Genomic DNA, 21,272 nt, shown 5'->3' on the forward strand with positions numbered 1-21,272 from the left:
TGAGTTATGTCGTGTCGGATTTATTATATAATAGAGCGCCTAATATATAAACCTTGCCAGTCCCCCCTTCCCCCTTTCTGTTATACTTAGTCGCATAACAAAAAAACAAGAACAGGTAGCTAACGAAATGACCGTTTTTATAGCCTAGTTCAGGTATTGTTGTTGGTTTACTGTTTAAGAAACAAAGTAGACAGATTATTGACGTTGAGCTAGGCCTAACTCTGGGCTCTATAAGACGTCATATATGTACCACACTGCATTTGCTTACAGTCTTGCCAGAGCCTACCAAATATATGCATGTGCGTACCACTTTCGGTCTTGAACTATCACAAAATCTCACATAATTATCTATATAACAAAATAAATTCAAAGTATAGCTATGTCATATGCTATAAAAGCTCTCATAGCAACAAACTCCGACGAGCCACTCTAGTTTGCAATTGCATAAATCTGGCAATTGAGCACGATTAAAAAAAAAACTCTATTTCGATTCACTCTTCGACTTCTTAAAGTTGGGGAGACTCCAATTTGCCACTCTGAAAATATAGAATCCAAAGAAGCAAAAAGCAACGTTGAACAAGATGTATGCACATTCAAAACCAACATTTCTCCATCGCTGATCAAAATTCGCAGCCACACTTTCTAGATACTGATCAGCAACAGTCCATCGACAGTATTCGCAATTAGACGTTGCATTAGGGTTATTGATGTATCCTAATTGATTCTCTGCAAATGCTCCAGCATATTCGAAGCATGATAACCCGGGTGGCGGTGAAAATATGTTGAATTCCTCCGGCTTACAGTGTACAGCACCTTCATGTAAAACGTTCGAAAGAAGTGATTGAACGAAATACGTCAATGCTACTCACTGTTAGTACTGAGATACACCCATTTTTCATCATAAGCTACTTACGAGAAACTCGATACATAAATTTCCAGAAATGAGGAATGAGTGTTTCAGGTTGGAAGATACCTGCAAACGAAAGAATCATACTCACCAACAGAGATGTTGCGATATTAGCCGTAGCTGCATCAGGAACAAAAGTGGTGATTGCCAAACCCAAAGTTGTCCAGAAGGTCGTGTACAAAATGCAATACACGAAATAGTAGTAACCTGCTCTGTCAGGCTGTCTGTAAAATCCAATTGGAAAGTAGTAACAACAGAAGTAAATCGTGGCAAACAATACGTTGTAAGGTATTTCCGCTAACAAGATTGAAAGCATCAAGACACTCCAATGATAAGTGTTGGAAGCAGATTCACGCACTTCATAAAGCTCTCGAATCTCAATGGCACGTGGTTGTAGTTGATTCATTAAAGGGACTCCAATAATAAGGGAAAGAAAAACTCCGAAAAGCAAATTTGAGACTCCAGCAATACTGAACTGCGAATGCCAAAAAGAAAACCCAGTAAACAATCCCGCAGAAATATATAGAAGAAACTTTGCCATCAAATAAGACGGCGAGCGCCAGTACTGACGATACGTTCTAGTTGTGACGGTCACAGCTTGAGTCATCCAACTCGCCGCAAATTTGCCAGTAAATTCTGGACCGACTTCATGCGCAGGAATAGTAGCCAGCTCCATATGTAGTTCGTCAATCTCACGAGTGAGATTAGAGAAGTTTTGTGACTGTGCCCAAACCTCATACCAATCTTTATCAGCGGCAGCTGTAGCACCAGCTCCAATGCAGTTTAAAATATATTCAGCAGGATTCTCGTCTTCTCCACAAGGCGGTGCGCCATTGCTTTGAAAATACTCAATAACAGACGCTGAGCTCGCACCTATATCACCAAAGTACACAGTCTTGCCCCCCTTCTTAAGCAGCAATAACTTGTCAAACTGCTCAAACAGAGTAGCGGAAGGCTGATGAATCGTACATAAAATTGATTGTCCGGCATTCGCAAGCCTGCGAAGAAGTTGAACAACGGCCCAAGCTGACTGCGAGTCAAGACCTGATGTTGGCTCATCAAGAAACAGCAGCAAACTAGGCTTCGAAGCCAACTCCACGCCAATTGACAGTTTCTTGCGCTGCTCAACATTCAAACCATGTCCAGGAGAGCCAACAACAGCTTCCGCATATGACTCCATTCCAAGCATCTCGATGACAGTTTCAACGTAAGAGTATTTTTCTTCTACCGAAACTGATTTTGGTTGTCGCAGCACTGCCGCAAATCGAAGCGCCTCACGCACGGTAGACTCGGGTACATGAAGATCTTGCTGCTGGACATAACCGGTACGCCGCTTAAACCCAGCATTAAGCGCCTTACCGTCAACAAACATATCTCCGCTAATAACTCCAACGCTGATTCTCTGAGCAAGAGTATTGAGCAAAGTGGTTTTCCCAGCTCCGGACTCGCCCATAAGTGCAGTGAGCGTACCAGGTTTAGTATAACCCTGAACGTCATTCAAAAGCTGACGCACTTCACCTCCTTCAAGCGTAACTGAGTAGTTCACGTGTTGCCATGAAAAGATTTCATTCATACGCAGTGCTGAATTCAAACGACTCGGAAGCTTTCCAATAGCTTCTTCCATCATTTTTTCATTTCTAAGTGAAGAGTTCTGATCTTCTAGAGACACTTCCGCAACAGTCGTGCCATGAGACTCGGGCTCCTCACTTAACTCTTCCTCGTCGGGCACAAAGCCTCTACGGAAAATTAAAACGTCGCCATTTGTACCGCTCAACTTCGTCGTCTCCGTGCCGTAGGCAAACATGGTAACGAAAAAGACACAGAAACCAATAACGATTCCAAAGTTTCTCCAAAAATGCGACCACCTATAGGTGTAGGAAGCCTCCAAATAGTCATCACCATTGATAACGGAACTAGCTGGACGCGAACCGGCGGAAGCACATACTTTGTAGTCAATCGGGACGTTTTCGAATCCGGGCCCTTGAGGAATAAGAACCGCAGAACAGTCAAGCTCACGATTATGAAACTCGTTTGCCATCAAGCCCTCAAAAGAATAAGAGATGGGATTCAGCCATGAAAGCCATTTAAACCATGGGTGCATCAGAGGTCTAGGAATAAGCTGAACGTATTAGTGACAAGAAAAAACAAAAAAAATACAGTCATACATATCCTGCGTAGACAAACACAATAATAAGTGACAGACCAGCTATTGAGTTCGCGGCTTCCAAAGTCTTAGTAAACGATGCAATCATTTGAAAAAAGGAGTTCATAGTGACACCACTGACCAAAACAACCAATGAAAATAGAAAAAATTGACCAGCAGTGCGATTAAGATCCACCAAGAAGTAAAGAACAAGACCAAACAGAAACATCGACGCAGCCTTTATAGGAAGCGTCGTAACCAGGAATGACAATGACTCGGCAGCTGGGTGATAAAAAGCATATCTTCTTTGTTTGTCAACAACAATTCTTTGTGGATAGAGCACAGCCATCTCAGCAACCGAGTTCAGTGTAAAAAATAAAATAGAAAAGAAGAGTACACCACTGCGAGAAAATGAGCCTTCAAATGAGCGCGGAACATTGTAGAAAAGTGAGCCAATAATCAGAGATTGAACAATAGAAGCCACAATAGAGGTGATAAGATAAGGCTTGTCGCCTTTCTGACGTTGAAATCCACGTTTAATTAAGATGCGCATTTGTTGGCCAAATGACAGGGTATAAGGGGAGGCGAAACGTTTGGCGCGCTTGGGACGCTCCATCGATACCGATTCGTTCAAGTTCTTTAAGGCGTCTGCATCGGATATTTCACTTTCATAGGCACTAATTTCAGCCATCACCTCACGGTATTCAGGAGAAGCATGCCAATAGTCAACAAACTGGGCCAGAGTCACCGGGACCTTGTTCTCACTACCCGGACGAACAAATCTACCAGCAGGATCAGTCACTGCAGTAAGAAACTCTCTATTCGTTTGTTAGCGCAAGTCCAACTTGCTTATCAATTCACTTACGCTGTAGTCTGTCGGGGTGGGCAGACATAACCCATATTCTCAAAATACTGTTTTGCTTTATGAGCTGGTCCAAAGAAGATTTGCCGTCCAGAGTGCAAAACAGTGACTTTATCAAACAGATTATAAATATTCTCTCCGGCTTGGTAAATAGCGACTACCGCAGTATTATGCAAAAGATTGGTACAAGTACGGATAATCTGAGCATATTCTAAAGCAGTTGATGCATCGAGACCACGAGTAGAATTATCCCAGCACACGAGATTCGCACGGCCAGCAAGTACTTCCGCCAATGAGACACGCTTACGCTCACCACCACTGACACCCCGGATGAAATCGTTACCAACGGGTGTATGAAACGTATGGCTCAGACCGAAGACAGTGGCTAAAACGTTACGGACATCCTCAACGTATTCCTTCGTAGACACATCACCACCACGAATACGCGGTGCTTTGATGGCAGCAGCAAAGGAAAGAGTCTCGTTGACATTTAATGTAGGAAAATGATCATCAGCTAAAAATAAGTCAGCATTTGCCCCTCAGGATTGGAAAGGTCTTTACTTTCTGCACAATAAACAATGTCACTTCTGAATCTAGAAGTCATTGTCTTCTGATCAATGCCATCATACGAAATAACACCGTCAACACCTTTATACGACTCTGTCTCACCAGCAATAGTGCGCAAAAAAGTAGAACAGCCCGAACCAGGACGTCCAAGAACCTAATAACATCCAATTAGATCATTCCATAACATGTTTTTGGATATACATACCAGTAACATCTCACCCTTCTTGACAACACCATCAAAATCCTCAATAAGATGACGAAATTTTTGATTTCGTAGCTGCTGGACAGTTTGAACAATTCGAAAAGGAGCCATGAGAGCCTCTCCAACAGTAAAGAGAGCAGTGGTACGCATATCGATTCCAGACACAGTCAAATTCTTAAACATCACGCCCACACTGCGATCTTTAATACCAGACTCTTGGTGTCTTTCATTTCTCTTTCTAAGAACTTTCTCTAATTGGAAGTCCTCTTGACTGAGACCTATATCAGCCTGTGACGCTTGTCGCGTTGACAGTACACGCACTAAGCTTTGAAGTCTTTCTAGGTCTGATCCAACAACATTATGAATATTTGCGGCATCCAAAGCATTGAGATCATCTGCCGACAAGCGTTCCGTATCAATTGATTGGGAAGACATGGTCGAAAGCACAAAATTGTATTTTCAAGAGTGCATATGGAACACGGCAGAAAATGCTGTTATTATATAAGTCTGTGACGAATGGCATCTCGCGTCTGAAGCTAAAACATGATTTCGGTTTAGGGTGAGATTCTATGTCAGCTTCGGTAGTAAGACCCTAAAAAAGCGGCTGAATTTATCCGCCGGCGTAATTCAGCCCACCGAAAACCCAATTCCGGACAAGGGGCGTATAAGAGCCGTACGTGTTTTCGGACGATTGTTCGTCCTACACTTACTTATCTTGACTCAGAAGTAGAGGCTCCGTCAAAATAAAATCTATAAAATATGTAAGTTGACTGACTACATGCGGACTGACTACATGCGGTATTATAATAGAATATATACGTAATATATACGTTTTATATTATATAAACATTACTATAATACATATATATAAACATTATTATAATACATGTATATACACATATACACATATACACATATATTGAGCATTTTACGCCTAATTTATATTGACTAAAAAATGATAATAAAATTTCTTGGTCAAATTTGATATATGGGAAATAATACACACTAATAAGAAACTACAGTAGTTCATAAACACCCGAAGACCACGTCAACCAAAAGAAAGTTCATGCTGAACAAACAAAATGACGGAAACCCATGAAGAAACAGCCGCTATTAAAATTGAAAACTTGACTTACGCGTTTCCGAATTCAGTAATAGGATTGCACAACGTCAATCTATCTCTTCCTTCTAGATCCAGAGCTCTTTTAATCGGTGCGAACGGAAGTGGCAAAACTACTTTACTCCGAATTCTTGCAGGCAAAACATTGTGCAAGCAAGGACGTGTTTTTATTAATGGTGTCGACCCGTTTCGTGCTTGTGTCTCTGGAATTACATATCTTGGAACAGAATGGGCTGCTAATCCGGTAGTCAGATATGATATGCCTGTTCCGTATCTGTTGGCTAGTGTGGGTGGAGACGCTTATCCGGAACGCAGAGATGAGCTTATTGATATTTTGGATGTTGACCTAGCATGGCATATGCACGCTGTATCTGATGGCGAGCGTCGTCGAGTACAATTGGTCATGGGTTTATTGCGTCCATGGAGTACGCTATTACTGGATGAAGTTACAGTTGATCTTGACGTATTAGTTCGAGCACGTCTTCTGGACTTTCTTGTACGAGAAACTACTTCTCGACCGTGTGCCATCGTATATGCAACTCACATTTTCGACGGACTTGCAGAATGGCCTACAGACATCGTTCACATGCATATGGGTCGTATGATTAATTCAGGAAAGACAAGTGATATCATGAGTGAATTTCTGCGACACAACCCAGAGATTGCAGTACCGTCTTTCAATAAAAACTCTGCTCTTCTCAATCTTGCGTTGAAATGGCTGCAAGACGACCTCAATGATCGCGGGAAGAGGGAAAATGTACATAGGTTAAAGTGGTCCGATATTAGTCAGAATGAGAAATCGGACGGTTTGTCATCTTTCGAAGCCTATTTCAAGTTTTCTCGTGCACAATAGCATGTCGGCCTGTGGATGAAATGATGAATGAACATGTGCCTATTAAAGTAGCCATAGTTCGTTTGAATTTTCAAAAATAACAAAAAAGCTGCTTTGGGGTTTTCTTGTCTTCGTATACACTGACAGCTATCGTAAATAGGTTAGACATGAATTAGAAAATGTTGTTATTATCAAGTTTAGGTATTTTATCATTATATTTATTTATGATAGATATGATAGAGAATATAAGTTATATGTTGATTGTGCAGCTAATCAATCGATTTACTATATATAGCCACTTAGTGTGGTAGTTGAAGTAGTTTTGCGGCAAGGCTTCAATTTTCTAAACCTTTAAACTTTAAATCTTGTTTCAGTAGACCGAAGCCGAGCCACACGACAGCACCGTCGTTTGAAGAGTATAGTGGGCAGCGCAATTAGGACTATGAAGTCGAAGACCGACGGGTCTAAAATCAAAGCTGAGACTACCAAGATTTTAGATGATTCCATTACTTACAATCTCAACGACATCACAGCTGCTCCAGTTATGGAGGTAGATCAACTTCACGCAGCAAATGTCTTCAAGCCCCGTGTTTGGTTAATTACAGATTGTGGATCTGCATTAGGCCGCAACCTGGCAGTAGAGGCATTGCTTAAAGGTCATTATGTAGCTGCTGCATGCCGACAAGAAAATGTGGCTTCTCTCAAATCAATGCTACTCTCAGATTTTTCCGATCGATTGATGGTAATAGAACTTGATCCAAGGTGAAGAAAGCATGACTTGTATGACAAGACTAATTTCAATTTCATTATAGAAATAAGCCGTTGTGTCAGAGTTGTGTGGCAGAGGTTGTATTAAGGTGGCATCGAATAGATGTTGTTGTAAACTGTTCAAACAAGTCGATTGTTGGTACAGTTGAGGAAGCAAGCGAGTGGCATGTGAGGGAACAGTTTGAATCTGCATTTTATGGACCGGTAAACATAATATCAACAGTTTTACCGGCCATGCGCAAACAAAACGGCGGCCATATTATTTGTGTCACAGGACTTGGTATGTTCGTTTTGTGACAGACAGTTAAGAATTTCTGGACTTACAGCTGCTTCAAGTAGGATATACGGGTACTCCCAGTTTAGGAATATTGTCGACCGCCATGCATGCTCTTGAAGGCTATTCTGAAGCGTTAGCGTTTGAGGTCGCGTCTTTTAATGTTAAAGTAACGATTGTTGAACCTACAGTTGAGGAAATGTACGTTGAATGTTAAGTATTCAAAACGCTAAAATATACTAAGACAGATCAAGGGTGCTAGCAAATCCGGCGGTGTTTACTAGGCAGATAGATGATTACAAGAACACAGTCAGTGCAACAGTGAGATCTCTTATGTCACGTACAGATTGTGTGCCTGACCAACTGGTTAAAGACGTGAGTGTGAATACGGAAGCATTGATAAGCTCAAATGACTGACGAACAATGACCAGAGTGTACTGGCAATAATGAGTATAGCCGGAATTGAGAATCCTCCAGGCCGAATAGTTGCCGGAGTGGATGCAATAGAACAGATCCGGGATAAACTACGGACAGTAAGTGAAGAAATGGAAGATATGCTAGAAGTTAGTTACGCTGCCGATTTGGAGCCATTAACTGAACGACAGCAAAGCGAATTATTTGGGGGAGAATAGCGTACTGTACATTTATACATCCTATCGTGGCTAATAAAATTCTATCTTAAGCCTGATTACTAATGCTTTGAGCATGATTTGTATAGAACATCCTTTTTTATAGTTATCGTTGCTTTCTATATTACCAACTAGTAGCAAACATCATAATATTGAGTATAAAAATTAACTCTGTGTGAGTCAACGGGGAAGACGGACATTCGGATAGTAATAAGGGGTTTGTGTTGTATGTGGGGAAGCCGTCGGAAGCTGCACTCGGTCCCGCCGGCTCCGACCGCAACGAGAACAATAAATACACAGTTCTGTCTTAACACTCATATAATAGCACTTTTTTGCTATTTTATTTTAATAATTGAAATTTCTTTTAAATAAAATCGCAAAATATTTATACCATGACTCCGCTGATTGTCATACAAATTCAGACTCTTGTGCTAATTAAAATATAAATGGAACTGGGGGTGGTAATTGGGCTCTCGCTGATTCGCTCGGAGAACCGTCGGAGACTTGCGCTTGAACCTCATTCAGTCGTTGATTGGCCAGTTAGTTTTCACCCTGCATAACAGTCACATCATCATGGCTCTATTTGACCTGCAGACCTCTGTAGCGCTATGCTACGCCCAATCAAGTTAGCGCTATCCCGAGTTCTATCCAATAAATAACGTCCGTCGATCCGCTCGAACATTTCTTCGACAACTTGAGAACTCCCCATTCTTTTTTTTTCAAGTTTTCTTATTAAATTACTTGCAATGTTGCTTTCTGCTCGTCTAAGATTGGCCGCGGCTGTTAAGGTATGTTGTTCTTTTTTTCTTGTTTAATGTGAAAAAAATGGAATTGGTAGCTAATCATTTCGTTGTTTTAGGCTCTGCCAAAGTCGAGAGCTCTTGCTACTCTTGTTGAGGAAAAAGTTGCCCAGAACACTTGGGAAAACGTGAGTTTTGAAAACAGTTTGATCAATGGAAAGACTTTATACTAATTGGTTTATTTTATAGTTCTCGTTTTTGAACTACAAGAAGAACCTCGAGAACTTGGAAGTTGTTCGTGCCCGACTTAACCGGCCTTTTACCTTCGCGGAGAAGATTCTTTACGGTCATCTTGACAACCCAGAAGAACAAGATATTGAACGCGGTGTTTCTTATCTTAAGCTTCGTCCTGACCGTGTTGCATGCCAGGATGCTACTGCTCAGATGGCTATTTTGCAATTCATGTCTGCTGGTATGCCCTCTGTTGCTACTCCTTCAACTGTTCATTGTGATCATCTTATCGAGGCTCAGATCGGTGGAGAAAAAGATCTTGCTCGTGCAATTGACATCAACAAGGAAGTTTATAACTTCCTTGCTACTGCTTGTGCTAAATACAACATTGGTTTCTGGAGACCAGGATCCGGTATCATTCATCAGATTATTCTCGAGAACTATGCTTTCCCAGGTGCGCTCATGATTGGAACTGACTCACATACTCCTAATGCCGGTGGTCTGGGTATGCTCGCTATCGGTGTTGGTGGTGCTGATGCCGTCGATGTCATGGCTGGTCTTCCTTGGGAGCTTAAGGCGCCTAAGATCATTGGTGTCAAGCTTAACGGAAAGCTTTCTGGATGGACTGCTCCTAAAGATATCATTTTGAAGGTCGCAGGTATTCTTACTGTCAAGGGTGGTACTGGTGCTATTGTTGAGTACTTTGGTGAGGGTGTTGAGTCCCTCTCTTGCACTGGTATGGCTACCATCTGTAACATGGGTGCTGAAATCGGCGCTACTACTTCCACTTTCCCATACAACCCACGTATGGCAGACTATTTGAACGCCACCAACCGTGGATTTGTTGCTGAGCATGCCGACCTATTCAAGTCGTTCTTGAAGGCCGACGAGGGTGCTGAATATGATCAATTGATCGAGATTGACTTGAACACTCTTGAGCCTCACATTAATGGACCATTCACCCCTGATCTTGCTACTCCTATTTCCAAGATGAAGGAGGTTGCGGTTGCCAACGACTGGCCTCTTGAGGTTAAGGTTGCCTTGATTGGATCTTGCACTAACTCTTCATACGAAGATATGTCCCGTTCTGCTTCAATTGCCCAGGATGCGTTGGATCACGGTCTCAAGGCTAAGGCTTTGTTTACCGTTACCCCTGGTTCTGAGCAGATTCGTGCGACCATCGCTCGTGATGGTCAGCTCAAGGTTTTTGAAGAGTTCGGTGGTCTGTTACTTGCCAACGCTTGTGGTCCTTGTATTGGACAGTGGGATCGTCGTGATATCAAGAAGGGTGACAAGAACACTATTGTGTCTTCTTATAACAGAAACTTTACTGGACGTAACGATTCTAACCCCGCCACACATGCTTTCGTTGCTTCCCCTGATCTTGTCACTGCATATGCTATTGCTGGTGATTTGCGATTCAACCCTCTCACCGATCCTCTTGTTGATGCTGATGGAAAGGAGTTCTACCTTGCCGAACCAACTGGTGCTGGTCTTCCTTCGCTCGGTTACGACCCTGGTAATGATACTTACCAGGCTCCTCCAGAAGACCGTTCAGCCGTCGAAGTGTTGGTCGCACCCACATCAGACCGTCTTCAGCGTCTGAAACCGTTTGCCCCCTGGGACGGAAAGGATTCTTATGACATGCCTATTTTGATCAAGTCAAAGGGTAAGACTACAACTGACCATATTTCTCAGGCTGGCCCGTGGTTGAAGTACCGTGGACATCTTCAGAACATCTCTAACAACTACATGATCGGTGCTATTAACGCTGAGAATGATAAGGCAAACACAGTTAAGAACGCTTTCACTGGCGAGTACTCTGGCGTCCCAGAGACAGCTGGATATTACCGTGATCATGGTATTAAGTGGGTTGTCGTTGGCGGTGAGAACTTTGGTGAGGGATCTTCCCGTGAGCATGCTGCTCTTGAGCCGCGTTATCTCGGAGGATTTGCTATTATTGCCAAGTCTTTTGCCCGAATTCATGAGACCAACTTGAAGAAGCAGGGCATGCTTCCTCTTCTCTTCGCAGACCCTGCTGCTTATGACAAGATTAACCCTGATGACAAGGTTGACATTATTGGACTCACTTCTTTGGCCCCTGGCAAGAACCTTACTCTTGTCGTTCACCCCAAGTCCGGTGAGACCTGGACAACCGAGCTTACTCAGACCTATAACACCGAACAGATCGAGTGGTTCAAGCATGGATCTGCTTTAAACATGATGTCTAAGAAGAACGCGTAAATGTTTTTATGTTTATGGTAATGTAATTGTAATAAAAAATGATGCTACATGTAAATTTTAACTTATACTGCAAAGTCACTGTAGAAAATGTGTGGAGTAGAGCACGTGAAGAGTTACCCTGACTGTTGACGCATTTACTTGTGGTTCTACAGAATGGTAAACCGTCACTTTACGCGCGTATAGTAGTTTGGTCAACATACAAATGTCAAAACGCGTTTGGAAGGGTACAATTAATGTCTCTGAGATTTCTGATGGGAAGCCTTTGGAGATTGAATTGTGGAATGACAAAAGTATAGATCTGTCACAACAATTGAAGGCTATCGCGTTTGTCGATATGTCGTCAATTCCTCTATGGATAGTCTCGTCGTCATTGCTTTCTATGTATATCAATGCTCGTTCTATTTAATAGTTTTTCTAATAGCTATTTCAGCTTTTCCACAAATGCCAGCACTTCTGCTTTTTTCACTCAAATGCTTCTGTCGAGTGAGGTCCGAGATCGGGTATTCTCTTACGGACTACTTGTTTCACACTCATTAATAATATTTGCACATATAACGACAAAGGTTTGCATATCTGCTTTCAGATTTAATCATTTTTCTGATATCGGCGCTTACTTGAATACCTCGTTTTCAAACCCGACTTTTCTGGCACCGTCGAACGAAGATGAGAGGCAAGCGCGTAATCGCAATCAAAAGTTGGACAAGTTACTTCAGAAGCGCTCTTCTACTCTACTGGCTCGTGAAGTTGCAAAAGCGACACAAACCTCCAAACTACAGTCGAAAGAAAACGAAATCCGTCTAGCTAAAGTTATTTTGAGTGCGCTACGGTTAAGGGGCATAAACGCAAAGGGAGATGGCGAAGTGCTGTATACGCATACATTGAATGCTGCTTCATTCGCTCTTGTGAGTTTTTACTTCCTCCATTGAAGTACTGAAGCTAATTTGATAGAGAGGAAAGCGCACGATTGAAGACATGCATCGTGTTGTAGAGCAGTTACTTGAAATTTTTCTTGACTCGTGATGGCGTTTGACAAAAAACAGCAAGGAATTGCCTGCTATGATTCCCTGGGTGCACATTAAACCGAATGCCGCCTGAAATGGCGTAACTGGCAGGATCTCAGCTACCACAGTTCGTACAACAGCAACGCATAGTTCGAAGCGGCGCTGCTCTTGTGCGAACGGTGTGATTGGTTTAATTGAATCTCTGTAATAATATACAGACTGCATCGAGAATATACAATTTTGCCTTCGAGGTCAGAATCATGTTCTCCGTAGATTGAAACAATAAATTTTGTTTTTGGTACAGATCACCACGTTGAGCCGCACGTCTTTCCCCGCCATTCGGCATATAAATCACCACATCTGCGCAACAAACTCCCGGTAATTGTCACTAGTGCGAATATGAACCGACAATTTACGCGCCAATTTCATTCATCTATTAAAAATGGGTTAGAAGAAGTGTTTATTGTTTCCGGCGCTCGAACACCAGTGGGAAAGGTGTGCTTTTTTGTTACGAGTCTGCGATCAAACCCACTTACCTTTCTAGTTCAATGGTGCACTCAAGTCAAAGACTGCAACTCAACTAGGCGTAGTTGCAGTAAATGCAGCGTGTGAGAGAGCAGGTATTACTGATAAAAATACTGTCAATGAAGTGTACCTAGGTCAGGTACTTCAAGCTGGCGTGGGACAATCTCCAGCGCGTCAAGTCACTATACGAGCTGGATTTCCAGTATCTACAGATGCAACTACAATTAATAAGGTGTGCTCTTCGGCACTCAAGGCGGTTATGTTGGCGTTACAGAACATCCAGACAGGGCAAGCAAATGTAATGATTGCCGGCGGAATGGAAAGTATGAGTAATTCTCCTTTTTATATTCCTAGAGGTCAGGCATATGGAAACTTTGCCGCGACGGACAGTATTATCAATGACGGTCTCTGGGATATATATGGAGATATGCAGTGAGTGTTGTTGTCAAAATTGAATTTTGGAGCTCTGTTGATTGGCATTAGCATGGGTTCTTGCGCTGAGAATACTGCTAAGAAGTTTTCACTCACTAGGGAAATGCAAGATCAGTTTGCAATTAAATCATATCAAAGAGCATTGGATGCCCAAAAAGCCGGACTGTTTGACGAAGAGATTGTGCCGGTTGAGACTACTACGCGGGGAAAGACTACTTTGGTCACTGAAGACGAAGAGCCCAAATCTGTCAATTTTGACAAGCTTATTACTCTGCGTCCTGTTTTTTCCAAAGATGGAACTGTAACTGCTGGTAATGCGAGTCCTATTAACGACGGTGCTTCTGCTGTTGTTCTAGCAAGCAAGTCTGCTATTTCTAACCATGGACTTTCATCGCCGTTGGCACGTGTAGTGTCTTTCGCAGACGCGGCTCGTGAGCCTGTTGATTTTACAATTGCACCCTCTCTCTCAGTTCCGCTTGCAATCAAACGAGCCGGACTACAGATATCTGACATTGCTAAATTTGAGCTGAACGAGGCATTTTCAGCTGTGGCACTTGCAAACATGCATATAATGGGCCTTGATCCGGTCAAGGTTAATGTCAAAGGTGGAGCTGTTGCATTAGGCCATGCTATTGGAAGTAGCGGCTGTAGAATCTTGATTACATTGATTCACTCTCTTAAAGCTGGAGAGTATGGTGTTGCTGGTATTTGTAACGGTGGTGGTGGCTCGTCGGCCATGGTCATTCAAAAACTTTAGTAATTACTCAATCCAAACCATTTTTTATTTATATAAAATGTTTATAGTGGTAATAGTGTAATACATTTTTCGCTCTGATTTTGCGGGGAGCTACTTTAAAAATTCAGAATGTTCTTTTGATAAACAAATCCCTTGCATTATTTTCTTTTGGCTTATTGATTTGTTAAAAAATCAACGTAAATTTTGAGAATACATAATTATCATTTTATAGTGTAATACTGTTTGTGCCTGTCTTTAAGTAAAGAGTGAATGGTAACAGTACTAAAGTCAGTTAGTGAACGGAAATATGATTCTATGCTCAGATTTACACAAAATTTAAAGTTTAATTACTGCGGCTGTGGAAGTTGTGGAGTAAGTAAGTCTCGATGTTAGGCCTAACTATACGTTAATAAATCGGCAATCTGATATCACTCGATATAAACGGTAAATTCACCGTATTACACTGAGATGCAACGTCAAAGGCATACCAAAACTTCTCGTTTTAAATGCGAACACTGTCCTTCCACATTTAAGCGAAAGGAGCACATGGTTCGGCATAAGAGAACGCGTATGGACGCTTCACTATACTGTAATATATATTTTAGGCCTAATAGCTTTAGATACATTGGAAAAACCATATGACTGTGCGTTTTGTGAATCGGCATTTACAAGAAAGTACGGCTATTTTCAGTTCAGAAATCATTTACTCACTATTAGAGACTTACTTGTACGGCACGAACGAAACTGTACAGCGGCAAACAGCTATCGAAATTTATGTGAATTTTTAGAGTCAGGAGAAATGCAATTTTTAGGTGCTAGGTTCCCCCGACTCGGAGGTGACGCTGAGAAAACAAATACGAAACTTGACTCGGATGATCAATTGAACACTCTGACACGTGCAAAATACAATAACTCGATGGCTTTCGACTTTCTTTTGCCTCCAACTTCCTCACCATTGGACCCCCATTCATCAGTTCACTCACCAGTGGCGACGCTTAGGTCAGACATTACTGAAGTGGACAATGTACGCGGGGGTTCAAGTATTGGTGACCCATTACTTGTGCCAGCTATAGAGATTATCTGCAACCTTACTGCAACTGAGATGCATGAAATGCCCTCATATACCCAGTTTAAGCATTACGTTTACGCGTACAAGCAAGGCTTTGCTGCGCGGATTCCCATCATTCACCATTCCACATTAAATCTCAAAAAATTGCACGACGTACCTGCTAGCGCTGTTTTGATAGCAATCGCTGCGTTGGGAGCTTTGTATTATGGTACACACGAGCACGCTCATCGGTTGCAAAGTCTGGCCAGAAGCTGCGTTGCCATGTTATTTGACAGTCATAACCAAGAACGAGAACATTTAAACGTCTTACAAGCATCCTTGATCTGCAGTATTTTTGATGCCTGGAGTGAAGAGGTGCATTTGGTTGAAGCAATGCTAGATGATCAACCGCGGTTTGAAAGGGTTTGTCTTCGCGCTCTTTCTCGTCGTCGCGAAAGGGTAACGACTGATTGGAAATCTTGGATTATTAGGGAGTCATATCATAGATTGTTTTGGGGTTGGTTTACTTTAATGTCTAATTTAAATGTCCTTCATGGAGGAATCATTCGGTTGCCGATGGCAAGAGCTTATGACATTACTCTGCCTGATGCCGAGACAGCCTGGAGGGCAAAGGACAGCGACAGTTGGAGAAGTCTATTGCTGAAGAGCGAGCCGCCTGTGACACTTAATGGAGGTCTCTCTGGTGGACTAGAATCTTTCTATCATCAAGAGCTTTCTGCTTATTCAAGATTTGTCATTCAGCGAGCACTGCTTCATCAGTCGTCTACAATCGATCAGGTTTGGGGAATTGGGGGTGTACAAAACATACCAGGATCTATTGGAATGGATTATTTGCGATCAATCTGCGATGAGCAAGTTGATACAATTTTGTCAAACCTATCTGATTCAAGCTCACACCTGTCAATGGCATCAGAGGTTGCCGAGTTAGAAACTTTAACGCAACTAATTCGTTTACGTCGTCTTCACCTACTTTCACCTCATAGACGCCAACGATTGAGTGCATTCTTATTAGATGGAGATATGGATGGCTATGCAACTAATTTTTTATCTCGTCGATTGTCAAGATCTAATAAGATTACCACAATGATGACAACATGCTTGCAGTATATTGAAACTCATGCAATCCACCAAGAAAGGTTTGAAAGCATAGAAGAGCTTATGTGTGCATGGGAATGCAGTAAGTGACTTTTTTTTAGTTTGCACGATCAAATGTTAATTTTATATCAGTTTTATCACTTGTGTTATGGGTGCGAACAATAGAAGTTGAATATACAGAAGGTGTAGGCATCGATTCAAGCGAGTCAGCTGCCATAACAGAGCTTTCGGACGCGGTCTCTGCGGACGCACTTAAAGGTGCTAATGGTACTTATCTTACTACGAGATTAGTACTTGGTTTGAGTACCTTGTTGCGAATGGAAAAGAGATGGGGGGTCGCAAAGCCCATGGCTGCATTTCTGGACCTCATATTACCACATCTGTAATATATGTTTTGATTCTCATTTGTTTGTGTTAACGGAATTTTTGTGAGCGAAGACGATTGGATCCAATTTTATCACCAGATAACAAGTCATTGTATTATACACTAACATTACCTATAATTTTTTGTTCAAAGGAAAACTTGGATGCAGATTCAATGTTAGATACTGCTTATGAATGATAACGTCTTGGTAGACAAGTCAAGCTGTTGATAGGAACTGAATACCCCACAATTTATGTAACTAACGGCGGGGTCAAGTCCAACAGCAATTATTGAGTCTTTCGGGGCGTTTTCCAACACCACGATTTAAATCAACCAACCAACTAAGCAGCTGAGGCGTGTGTGACGGTTTACTTTATACTTCACAATTTTTCTTTATTAGGCTTAGCGCAACCGTAGGCAAAACTTGACTTTTTAAATTTGCATTGCAAAGAACAGCCTTACAATTTAAAATATGGTCCTTCAAAAGTAATGTAAGCAGCAGTCATCCTATGCTGCAGGTGTAACAATTTGCCGCCCGATTGGAAGTGCTGTTAGTTCAAATAAAGGCACACTTCCGTCTCGGGAGCACATGTAGAGATGTGAGTTGTTTTCTTTTTTTGTCTAGACTCGCAATGGGAACAAAAACTTAGCACTAAACGAGAAGCACATAGTCTAAGTGCATTTCGTCAATTTAAAGTGTGAGTAACGATCTCTTAGAGGCATAGAGATAAAGCTTAGAGCACCAAACGACTCACTGATAATGAGAACCTAAAGCTCTTGCTATATCTACTGACGTGCGATGTGCCGGTACCAGCATTTACTTCAGTTGCATCAGTGATTGGAGTAAAACATTTCAAGATAAAGAGACTGCCATCGAACTGAAAACTATCCAGATGGGAAAATACTTTGAAATCGTTCCTGCGCACCCAACCAATCTTCAAATTGCAATTCCAAATCTTTTGTCATATCATAACCATCAAAACCTACCCATGGGTCTACGTTATTGATACTATTGATATCTGTAGCTGCTTTGGCTCTCTTATCACTTTCAACAGTAGTTGACGGCTCCAAGGTAGACACAGAGGAGTTTGAATAAGACGATTGCATTCCTATTAACTTTGAAGATTTACCGGTAATATCTGTCTCAGCTCTAACCGAATGCCATTGTGGTTTCACAAACTGTACTTGGATGCTGCCCTCACGCGAAGTATCCAATTTATTCTGATCCAATGCGGCAAGCTCAAAAAAGTCGTAATAAAAACCAGCGTGCCAGAATTTGTTACTAAGTTTCGACAAAAACAACATGCAATCGTTATATCGACCCAAACTAATTCTCTTGTCATTTACAGATTGAGCTGCGCGAAGGTCCAACAAATGAATAATTAAAGGTGGAATTGTGATTGTCACACTAAATCCTTTGATTAGCCTATAAATGCTTTGCAAAGAAACTTCTCATTACCCGTAAGATGGACAAAAAACTGTCAAGTCCTTTGCAACAAGATTGGCAAGCAAATCGCTAGTATCAGCTGCAGCTTTCCTAACTTTTTGATGCGCGTATTGATAAAAGGCTGTACTTTGAGAACTTTCTAGTATGTGATAAGGCTGAAACAACGCAACAACAGTAGTGCTTTGGCTTAATGTCAGTAGCATCCTCGATGAAAATTTTACTGCTTACTTGTATAATGCATGCAACAATGAACGGTAAAAGTCTATGACTCTCTCTGATCCATCAATGGAAGCTTCTTCGTTTCGTCTTGCTTCTTGTGCTAAATTCTCATACCACGTTTCCAATGCGGTAGAGCAGATTCTTATTTCTTCAGTCAAATTATTTCCTGCAGCAGACCCAGGCTTATGCAAATTCAGCACACCTTCCATACACTGGCACAGGCGGACAAACTCAATAAAAAGCATCTTCAAAGTGATCTCATGCTCGCCATCTCCTGGCTCAACTAAATCACCAATAGCCAACTCTTTAACATCACAGTCAAGACTGTTAATATGCATTGGTCTGCCATTGCCAATAGATATCAGCCGATCGCGAACCAGACAAGCCCACCAAGTACGCGCCCAAACCTGTTGTTGCAGAACATTCTCGGTATGACGATGTAAACCATTAGATTGCGCTAAAGTAATTGCTTGATTGACCCAATGCCACGAATGCCTTTGATCAGTCATTGATGGAAAATAATGGCTTATTAATAACAGTGCCTGAATTGTAAGAATGTCGTCTTGTTCATTTCCAGAGTGATATAGATTCTTATCACACGCCATGAGTATAAATTAAATCTAGTTTCTAATATAAATTCTTACCACTACTTGGTTATATAAAATTCGTTGCGTTTGCTTGCGTGAGTCAAACTTAGTGCGCTTTAACAAATCAATAGGTGCTACCTGGATTCACTTAGCCACTTCAAACAAGAGCATGAATTAAACTTACATTACTGGCAGAAAACAAAACAGCTTGAAGCAAAATCGATCTTGAGCTAGATTCCGACACATTAGGACAGCTTTCTAATAAAGAAAAACTGTGCAGAAATGCCACCTTGTCAATCAATGGAAAGAAAGGATGAACTATGCTAAAATAGCAGGATACTAGTTCAGACATAATTTCATATGGTAGCACATGAGAGATTTCCTTGTTTTTAAGGCCGAAATCATCAGATATACAAGATTTATCTGATAGTGACTTGATATTTTGACGACCCTCTAGATGTGAAAGAAGAGTCGGCCGCTTCCTGTTCTCCGATTGATCAACAATTGTAACGTGAGCGTATTTTAGCAAGAAGTGGTGGTAATGTGGGACCTGAAGTCGGGGAAGCCCTTGCGCCATAGGCTGCATTGACGAAGAAGCATTTTGGTTCACTTGTTCAATTCTTGCAGAAAAAGCTTGTAAGTCCTCCGCTGCATTGTCAAGCGGTTGCTTTACATTTTGTACTTTAACAAAAACATTATCCTTTCTACTCTTCCGCCTCTTTTTTGGCTCCATATAACACTCATGATTATCATTTCGGCAATTGGAGCACGGAGTACCGAGTTTCTGCGCATCACAGCGAACTTTTCTAGCATGACATCCAGCACAAGCCCGTGCTGCTCGTCGGAGCTGTTGACGTTGGCTTTCGTTCCAATATATGGACGATGCAACTAACGGTACACTCATGCTCAAACTGGCTTGAATTTAAGTTATACTAGGCATAATATAAAGAAACGAGTGCAAAAGTGCCAATTAAGATCTGTTGCTGAATTGACTAGTCATGCCCAACATTTGTTTTGAAATCTCGGATATTTAGTGGGGTACAAACTTTAGCTCGAAAGCTATGCTGTCTTTAACTTTAATGGATCTTTATGCTACATTTCTGCTGCGAAAAGTCATCACCAAAAAATTTTAACAATAGGTAATTATGCTAATTAAGACGATCATAAGCTTACTATGATCTCAATTGAAATGAGCCAGATATACACCATATTTGCCACCAGATCCTATGCGAAGTTCCTCATTATAAGGCGGCATTAGAAATCTTCATGGAAAATTGGAAATCTTTAACAGTTTCCACGAAGGACTGGTCTGGCTTGAATCCCATACTATAAGCCCGGGCATTGTCGAATTTGGTCGGCCAAGAGTAGAGAATTTCTTTTAAAGCTGGCTGTTCTTCTTCTGATAATAACTTTAAGATATCAGGTCCAGCAATTTCGCTTAGAGCATTCATCATATCTTGCACTGAGACTCCGATTCCCGGAAGATTAACAATTCGAATATGAGGTGGAAGCAAATCTGATGCAACGGTGAGAGCGTGTTTGAGATTGGCGACCAGAGTTTTTGGAGAGCAAATCCAAGAAACAAATGATCGATCAACGACCGGAATAACGCAAGGTACGCCATTAAGCGGTTCACGAATCATACCAGACAAAAAAGAAGAAGCAGCAGCTGTTGGCCGACCAGGACGAACAGAAATAGTTGGAAATCTTAGAGCAAAGCCATCAATGAAGCCGCGGCGGGTATATTCGTTAATCAGAGTCTCGCAAACCAGTTTTTCTGCACCATAAGAAGATTGAGGAGTTGGGACAATTGACTCGTCTACGGTCTCGGGTAGAGGTAAGCCATAGACTGCTTGACTTGACGCGTAGATGACACGAATACCTGGTCTCTTTTGTCGTATAGCATCTAAAAGAGCGCGAGATGAGTCAATGTTGACAGTGATTCCCAGTTCAAAGTTTTCTTCTGATCCAGCAGACATTATACCGTGGAATACGAACACTGCATCCAAATCTTCTGTAATTACATCTGATGCACCAGTCAACAGATCAACTTTGATTGAAGAAGCCTTTTTAGGATATTTGCAGCTAGTTGGAATAGGCGGTTTGATAACATCAGCTAGTACTACTTCACTATTGCCATCATTCAAAAGTTCTGTAGCCAATAACTGACCTACAAAACCAGCAGCACCTGTGATAAGTATCTTCATGTTTACCTGATTAGAACTAAATAGATACTGTGATATTTAATACAGTCAAAAACATTCTAAACGGATATTTA

At 41.6% G+C, this 21,272-nt stretch overlaps 9 protein-coding genes across 9 annotated transcripts; 6 read left to right on the forward strand and 3 right to left on the reverse strand.

The window, feature by feature from the left end:
• Positions 1 to 481: 481 nt before the first annotated feature.
• On the reverse strand, positions 482 to 5,116 carry V1512DRAFT_249031 (ABC-2 type transporter-domain-containing protein; the record flags this gene model as incomplete). The annotated part of the gene is made up of 6 exons (XM_066914593.1): positions 482 to 861; positions 914 to 3,026; positions 3,073 to 3,868; positions 3,916 to 4,426; positions 4,474 to 4,633; positions 4,685 to 5,116. The coding sequence occupies 6 exons, from the start codon at positions 5,114 to 5,116 to the stop codon at positions 482 to 484; spliced, it is 4,392 nt and encodes a 1,463-aa protein (XP_066770288.1).
• Positions 5,117 to 5,644: 528 nt separating this feature from the next.
• V1512DRAFT_265766 (P-loop containing nucleoside triphosphate hydrolase protein) lies at positions 5,645 to 6,931 on the forward strand. The gene has a single exon (XM_066916963.1). It carries the CDS (start codon positions 5,764 to 5,766, stop codon positions 6,652 to 6,654), a length of 891 nt encoding a protein of 296 aa, XP_066770289.1. The 5' UTR covers positions 5,645 to 5,763; the 3' UTR covers positions 6,655 to 6,931.
• Positions 6,932 to 6,938: 7 nt separating this feature from the next.
• On the forward strand, positions 6,939 to 8,363 carry V1512DRAFT_265767 (uncharacterized protein). The gene is made up of 5 exons (XM_066916964.1): positions 6,939 to 7,395; positions 7,446 to 7,681; positions 7,738 to 7,876; positions 7,930 to 8,050; positions 8,107 to 8,363. Exons 1-5 carry the CDS (start codon positions 7,076 to 7,078, stop codon positions 8,305 to 8,307), a joined length of 1,017 nt encoding a protein of 338 aa, XP_066770290.1. The 5' UTR covers positions 6,939 to 7,075; the 3' UTR covers positions 8,308 to 8,363.
• Positions 8,364 to 8,970: 607 nt separating this feature from the next.
• V1512DRAFT_241664 (aconitase family-domain-containing protein) lies at positions 8,971 to 11,573 on the forward strand. The gene is made up of 3 exons (XM_066914267.1): positions 8,971 to 9,092; positions 9,164 to 9,232; positions 9,294 to 11,573. The coding sequence occupies exons 1-3, from the start codon at positions 9,051 to 9,053 to the stop codon at positions 11,517 to 11,519; spliced, it is 2,337 nt and encodes a 778-aa protein (XP_066770291.1). The 5' UTR covers positions 8,971 to 9,050; the 3' UTR covers positions 11,520 to 11,573.
• A 124-nt stretch (positions 11,574 to 11,697) lies between these two features.
• V1512DRAFT_265771 (uncharacterized protein) lies at positions 11,698 to 12,801 on the forward strand. Its single transcript, XM_066916965.1, has 3 exons — positions 11,698 to 11,900; positions 11,950 to 12,421; positions 12,468 to 12,801. Exons 1-3 carry the CDS (start codon positions 11,722 to 11,724, stop codon positions 12,537 to 12,539), a joined length of 723 nt encoding a protein of 240 aa, XP_066770292.1. The 5' UTR covers positions 11,698 to 11,721; the 3' UTR covers positions 12,540 to 12,801.
• A 67-nt stretch (positions 12,802 to 12,868) lies between these two features.
• On the forward strand, positions 12,869 to 14,311 carry V1512DRAFT_265773 (Thiolase, N-terminal domain-containing protein). The gene is made up of 3 exons (XM_066916966.1): positions 12,869 to 13,015; positions 13,065 to 13,477; positions 13,529 to 14,311. Exons 1-3 carry the CDS (start codon positions 12,920 to 12,922, stop codon positions 14,232 to 14,234), a joined length of 1,215 nt encoding a protein of 404 aa, XP_066770293.1. The 5' UTR covers positions 12,869 to 12,919; the 3' UTR covers positions 14,235 to 14,311.
• Positions 14,312 to 14,617: 306 nt separating this feature from the next.
• V1512DRAFT_265776 (uncharacterized protein) lies at positions 14,618 to 17,198 on the forward strand. Its single transcript, XM_066916967.1, has 4 exons — positions 14,618 to 14,781; positions 14,834 to 14,888; positions 14,931 to 16,459; positions 16,510 to 17,198. Exons 1-4 carry the CDS (start codon positions 14,682 to 14,684, stop codon positions 16,761 to 16,763), a joined length of 1,938 nt encoding a protein of 645 aa, XP_066770294.1. The 5' UTR covers positions 14,618 to 14,681; the 3' UTR covers positions 16,764 to 17,198.
• Positions 17,199 to 17,626: 428 nt separating this feature from the next.
• Positions 17,627 to 19,898, reverse strand: V1512DRAFT_249038 (fungal-specific transcription factor domain-containing protein; the record flags this gene model as incomplete). Its single annotated transcript, XM_066914594.1, has 5 exons — positions 17,627 to 18,149; positions 18,201 to 18,374; positions 18,417 to 18,997; positions 19,052 to 19,132; positions 19,179 to 19,898. The coding sequence occupies 5 exons, from the start codon at positions 19,896 to 19,898 to the stop codon at positions 17,627 to 17,629; spliced, it is 2,079 nt and encodes a 692-aa protein (XP_066770295.1).
• Positions 19,870 to 21,255, reverse strand: V1512DRAFT_265780 (uncharacterized protein). Its single transcript, XM_066916968.1, has one exon. It carries the CDS (start codon positions 21,199 to 21,201, stop codon positions 20,236 to 20,238), a length of 966 nt encoding a protein of 321 aa, XP_066770296.1. The 5' UTR covers positions 21,202 to 21,255; the 3' UTR covers positions 19,870 to 20,235.
• Positions 21,256 to 21,272: the final 17 nt, after the last annotated feature.

Source organism: Lipomyces arxii (genome assembly GCF_038497795.1).
Source record: "Lipomyces arxii strain Phaff 12-163 unplaced genomic scaffold V1512scaffold_15, whole genome shotgun sequence".
Lineage (NCBI taxonomy): Eukaryota > Fungi > Ascomycota > Lipomycetes > Lipomycetales > Lipomycetaceae > Lipomyces > Lipomyces arxii.